This window comes from Salmo salar, chromosome ssa09 (genome assembly GCF_905237065.1).
Source record: "Salmo salar chromosome ssa09, Ssal_v3.1, whole genome shotgun sequence".
NCBI classification, from domain to species: domain Eukaryota; kingdom Metazoa; phylum Chordata; class Actinopteri; order Salmoniformes; family Salmonidae; genus Salmo; species Salmo salar.
The window spans coordinates 122963574-122970282 of NC_059450.1; the positions used below are offsets into that span (position 1 = coordinate 122963574).

Consider the following 6709-nt stretch of genomic DNA (forward strand, 5'->3'; position numbering starts at 1 on the left):
TAATACTCCACTGTTGTGATAAATCAACCTCCTCCCACACAAAAACAAACCAGATACAGACCCCTATGTCATGCTTCTCCAGTCTGAGTCAATACACTGTAGGGATCCGGAGAGAGTAGCTAGAGACAAAGACAAGATAAAGTATGTTGAAGTCCCCTCTAACTTTTTCAGATAGGTGCAGAGACAGACAGACACTGAGTCAATTCTGTCTCACAGACTGTAGTTAGAGAAAGATATCTCCTCAAGGCTAACCCCCTGAGCCTTGTGGTTGAAAAAAACAGTGCCTTGGCCAAGCAAAATCTTTCGACCAAGACCAAGCTTACTCACTCTTGAAATTGAGCATTTCTGTTTAAAAAAAGGGTGTGTGGATTATTTCCATGGTCGTGCTGATTGGCTGGCACAGGTTCTAGAGGGCTGACCTCAGGAGTGTGTGTGAAGGGCAGGTGTTACCAGAGGTGTGTGTTTTGCTCTATATATGAAGTAGAGTTCGAAGCAGTCGGCACGTCGGATGATTTATTTACCCGATTCCTCGGATGAATCTTGAATTTTTCATCAACTAACTTTCTACCACCTGGTTTGTATTTAAATTCAGCTTTACACTGTTGGCCACAGGTATGGTGCCCCACAAGACACACAGCCCAAACAAACTCTGTTTTAGCTATTCTGGACCCAGCCCCATACTCCCTTCCTCCTCCCTTCCATCTACATAGAAGTTCAGTCGTGTTGTGAGTCTGAACAAGTTTTTCCTCTGGAGATCGAACAGAACAGCTAGAAAATTCCCAAACTACTGGCACTAAAATATACAGACAGCATTCAATCCAGGAACAAGCCCCATTGAACAAGGTTTATAAACAACAAAAGTTTGCAAAAGCTCCCTGTTACTGCAATCACTGTGTGTTGTCTTTGGGGATTCGTTTTCTCTGTCCAGCCACACAAATAAATCAAGTGCCTCCATATTTCCTTACTCAACCCTTGTCCTCCGCACACTGCAGTTCCTATCTAATCACAGAAAACACAGGTGGGACTGGCTTTCTTAGATGTTTTTAAGAGCAAGTGTTTCACATCACTGGGTCATGTCATAGAGCGTAAACCAGAGGGGAAGCCAGCAGCTCGTTCAACCGTATGTGAACAGATGGATGTGGATTTAACTCCAGTTACTGTGTCCCAGCAACATGTTCCAAAGAAAACTCACACTCACTTTTAATAGTTAAATGTGGTTGGCGATGTCAAGACTTCAGCTCTCTCTGCCAAGCAATGTGCAATGTCTACAATGTCCATGCAAGGAAAACACAGAGGTTAACCCCCCATCTCCCTCCTTACATGTGCGAACACACTATAATACAATAAAATATATACTACTCTGTTCTGCAAAGATTATGATGAGTAAATTCCTTTAGTTTTGACATGCCACAATCTTCTGAATTTGAATGCAGTTGTTAAGTTTTTCTAATCTCGAAGTTGATGGTATCTAACAAAGGTTAAATGAAAACCCCAAACCAACACAACCGTCTACAAAGCTTGACGTTAAAGTGAGCAGCAGTCTGATGATGTAAATGTTACTCCTGGTCCTCACATCTTTCCATGCCATCACCCCATATGTTGCCTGACACAGAACACAATTACACAGACATAATAAACAATTACATTTACTGTCAAACACCATACATCCCAGCAAGCCTTACAGTGAAAAAGCTGGTCTCTTATATTTGTGTGTGCTTATAATTGACATTGACACCCTAATTGTGTGTGTGTGTGTGTGTGTGTGTAATCTATAGGCCTACTGAACAGTTGCTGCCAGAATAAGGCTTTGATGTCCCAAATTCAGAGACAAAACCATGCAACCAATGAGCAATATGTAGGATGTAGTATGAAATTTGTGAAACTTTTTGGTCAAATACAAATCTTCAATTAAATTCCTCACAATTTAGATCTAAAGCTTTGGACTAGTGCTGAGATCTAGTTGGCCTACTTCAAATTCCTCCTCCTGGATCAAAGTGCCGTGTATTTGCATGGGGATCAAACAGAGCGGAGGAGAGGGAGAGGGCACAATAGTGGTTCGGGGAAAGGATTAGCACACCCATTAATTAAATATATTTTTCTGTGACCAGCTCCAGCATTTTAAAGGGGTACTTCGGGATTTTTTGCAATGAAGCCCTATATCTAATTCCCCAGAGTAAAATGAACTCTTGGTTATGCCTACCATTTGTATGTCTCTGCCTGCAGTTGGAAGGAAGTTGCTAACAATCGTTAGCACACACGCAATGGCTGGACGTCTATGGTAACTGCTAGCATGCTAGTAGATACCATAGACTTCCAGTCATTGCGCTAACGCTAGTTAGCATTGGCTCACGAATCTGCCTCAAACGTCCTTCATACTGGATGCCGGGACATAATGGTATCTATGAGTTCATCTGACTCTAGGGAAGTAGATAAAGGGCTTCACTGCCAAAATCCCGAAGTATCTCTTTAAAGATGATGACCCGAACATTGAGACTACTTACCACGGATTGTCACTCTATTAATCTCCAAATCTCTTTGCGGAATAGTGTGTCGATGTTGCTTCCAGGATGTAGCCTATAGTATACGCAGCCCACGCAGTTGGCGCGCGATTCTCACTGTAGAAAATGAAGGACCAAATGGTCGACAGGAAAATAAATAACAAATGTTGGCCTTATTGTCCTGTGATCAATGTATTCAAAGAGGCTACAACATTGTAGTGAGAAGACATGGGTGTATTAGGCTACAAAAGGTAGGAATATAAACTGTTGTATTTATCCTTATATTGTATATTGAGAAAAATGCTCCAAAGGATTACAGTTGATTTTTGCATGTTGGCATTATCATAGGAATCAGGCCACCTTTAATTTACAAAAGAATGAACCCTACTACAGTCTACTTCACCTAAAAGAGAATGAACCCTACTAGTCTACTTCACCCAAAAGAGAATGAACCCTACTACAGTCTACTTCACCCAAAAGAGAATGAACCCTACTAGTCTACTTCACCCAAAAGAGAATGAACCCTACTACAGTCTACTTCACCCAAAAGAGAATGAACCCTACTACAGTCTACTTCACCTAAAAGAGAATGAACCCTACTACAGTCTACTTCACCTAAAAGAGAATGAACCCTACTACAGTCTACTTCACCTAAAAGAGAATGAACCCTACTACAGTCTACTTCACCTAAAAGAGAATGAACCCTACTACAGTCTACTTCACCTAAAAGAGAATGAACCCTACTACAGTCTATCCCATCTGATTTATTCTGGTCGTCCTGGGATAATGAAATGAACGAATCATGAATATCTATAGCCATAGATAATCTAACAAAGTTCTCATTTTGTGAGAAATGTTTTTATTTATTTATTATAGAACCAAATTATTATCAAAGAGATCGTAAGATGCAATATTTTTGGCAATTAATTTTCCTCTCAAGTCTCCACTAAATATAATTTCCTCAATCAATATAATGAAGCTAAACCATATTGAAACATATATGGGATTCACACTGAACTTAATAATAGTAAATAAACCATGACCAAAAACATACAATTAAAAGGCAGTTTGAAAATGTATACCACATGTTATTATTCTTAAGAACTTGATAAGAGGCACTTTATTTTCCTTGATTCTCAAGAGTTTAATCTTTAGCCTAACAGATGCATGTTCACTCCAATCAAACGTGTGAGAACCAAAGTAAACTTAAATTAAATATATATACAATAAATAGACTGTTTAACATTTAAACATATTTATGAAGTTATTTATACCCAGTTCAGGGGAGAACAATGCCTTTCCTTTAAAATGTCCATGCAAGTCCTTTTCTGCATTGCAGTTGAGCATCTCTGTGTAATACAGTCCACACATCTTGTGTGTCTATAGAGAGCAATACTGAAATGCATCAATCTTGAAATAAGGAAAGCTGTGTCTGCTTCCATACAATAGCCTGTGCTTTCTCCCTATGCACAGAAAAGCAGCAATTGACAGTTGAATTATAACTTCTCTCATTCCATATACTACAATGTCACCCCAGTAGCTCCATGCGTTTAGACAGAGCATTGAATGAACTGCATACTGGTAATATACTGTCTGTCAGTGTCAGACATGTGTGGGGCTGTCTGAGTAAGGGTCTGTCTTGGCCATGTGGAGCACCACGGCAGGGGCTTTGTAATGACAGTGTGTGCTGCTGCAGCTCACGCTGCCACAGGGCTTCCTGTTAGTCCTGTCTGATGCCAGCTTCCTGCTGCACAGGCCCTGCCAGGTCTGCAGGGTCTTGGAGCTCCACACCCACACACCACTGGTGATGCCCACCACCAGAGACATGAAGATCTTCAGCATGAATACCGCCACAGTGGGCACCGACACATCCAGGGAGCAGTCCTCGTTCCGGCGCCCGGGGAACGACACGCACTTGCCCTCCAGCCCCCTGAACTTCCAGTAGTCCATGTTGAGCCTCTCGTAGAAGTAGCAGATGATGACGCAGGTGGCGGGCACCGTGTACAGGATGGAGTAGATGCCGATCTTCACCATCAGCTTTTCCAGCTTCTCCGTGTTGGTGCCTTCGGTTTTCATCACCTTGCGGATGTGGAAGAGCGCCACAAAGCCGGTGAGGACGAAGGACGTGCCAATGACCAGGTAGCAGGACAGAGGGATGAGCACAAAGCCGGTGAGCGCGCCAGAGTCCATGCTGCCCACGTAGCACAGACCCGTCAGCTCATCCCCTGCTACCTTCCTCATGGTGAGGATGATGATGGTCTTCAGAGCCGGGATGCCCCACGCGGCCATGTGGAAGTAGTTGCTGTGGGACTCAATGGCCTCGTGTCCCCACTTCTTACCAGCGGCCAGGAACCAGGTGAGGGTAAGGATGACCCACCAGATGGACGAGGCCATACCGAAATAGTAGAGGATGAGGAAGACGATGGTGCAGCCTGTGGACTCCAGCCCCTCCTGGATGATGTAAAGCTCGCCATTCTCCCGGTCGCAGGCGATGTTCTCGGCCCCGGCCACCGAGCGGATGATGAAGGCCACAGAGTAGATGTTGTAGCACATGGAGAGGAAGATGATGGGCCGCTCGGGGTACTGGAAGCGGTGGGGGTCCAGGAGGAAGGTGAGAACGGTGAAGGACGTGGAGACGAAACAGAGCGTTGACCACACCGTCATCCAGATGAAGGCAAAGTCCTTGTCCCGTCTGGACCAGAACACGTCCACTGCCGAGGAGCAGCGCGGGGCACATGACTGGCTCTTCTCCACGTACTGGAACTTCTCTGAGTTCTCGCAGGACCCCAGACTGCCCGGGGAGCGCCCGTTACCGCTACCCGGTTGCCTTGGCCGAGGGGGAACAGGAAGCATGCCCTCTCCCTTCTTGATCTCCGTCTTGGTGTCGTTCTCTGGAGCCTCCATGCACAGCGCGTTGGGGTCGTTCCTGGTCGGGAGCTTGGAGCAATCCAGCGAGTCAGGCCATGCGTAGTGGAACTTCTCCATAATGGGTGAGCACTTCTGCCTGGCCTGCTCACACATGGGTCTGCAGGCTGGGATGGAGGTAGACACTTTATCAGTGCACATGGGGGTGTAGAGAGAGCAGAGGAAGAAACGAAGGTGCACATCACAGCCGTACTCCACTAGAGGTGCAAACTCATTCAGCTTGATGGCAGCCTCCTTTTGGTTGTCATGGTCCATAAAATTGGGCATTCTGGTCATGTTGTAGCCAATGCCCTGGCACATGGGGATTACTATCGGTTCGCATTTGGCTGGTCTGCCTCGTTCCAGGTCGTAGGTTCCTAGCTCCACACTGTAGCCAGCAACCACCAACTGACACCAGAGAGAAATCAGTATCTTCAAAGGAGACCCCTCCATGCTTCTTTTCAGTCATATGTTTAGTGTAAGAACAAGTTGTATTTGTTCAGACCAAAAATGTAAATTTATGCGGATATGTCCATATTATTTTACCATTGTAAGCACAGCCCCCAAAACAAGCGTTGTAAATCCGTTGTTAGAAATGCATTTCTTGCTGCTATACAACGCAAATGCAGGTCAAATTTAACACAAATAATTCCAGTAGGTACACATTAGTCTATTATATATATATATTTTTTTTAAATAAAGCTTCCACGGTATTAGATGTTTAAATGTCCTTAGAAGGTAAGACTCCGAGCCAATTCGAGCACGACAGAGTTCAATCTAGAAAATTAAGTTTGCAATGAATTGAGAAAATAACGGCGGTGAGCTCAAATAACGTTCATTACAGAACGTGTTAATCCTGGACTTCTTAGTTTTGAATAAAACATTTTTAAAGCTAAATCCGTGCAGCTGTTTGCAGCAGTACATACATTTCACTCTACCTCAGACAACTGCTCTCCATCCATCGTTTGAGAACACTGAACTTTCTCTTCTATTTGCGGCTCTTACCCAATGCGAGGGTGGGCACTTCCATGACGCGCCGCTTCCATCTCGCACCGCCCACCACTGCCCTGAGAAGCTTCTTTAAGCGCACGCACGACTTTATTAATTCCACATTTCTCTATTTGGACATTTGAAAGTGGTGAGTGAGGTGTGGATAAACTTGAATCTTATAATTTAACCGAGTGATCATGACAATAGGCTATGGCCCATTCTGTCCAAATAGTTTATAAGGGATCTTATGATAGGCTACACATCTGCTTCTGCAATGGTTTTAGTGAGTAGTGAAATGGTCACTATTTAATTAACAT

General features: G+C 44.1%; 1 protein-coding gene across 1 annotated transcript; it reads right to left on the reverse strand.

Moving 5' to 3' along the window:
- Positions 1-2817: 2817 nt before the first annotated feature.
- LOC106612580 (frizzled-9) lies at positions 2818-6363 on the reverse strand. Its single transcript, XM_014213868.2, has one exon. It carries the CDS (start codon positions 5853-5855, stop codon positions 4101-4103), a length of 1755 nt encoding a protein of 584 aa, XP_014069343.1. The 5' UTR covers positions 5856-6363; the 3' UTR covers positions 2818-4100.
- Positions 6364-6709: the final 346 nt, after the last annotated feature.

Excerpts from the sequence above, each read along its gene's own strand:
- LOC106612580 (XM_014213868.2), bottom strand. The coding sequence starts at position 5,855 with ATGGAGGGGTCTCCTTTGAAGATACTGATTTCTCTCTGGTGTCAGTTG.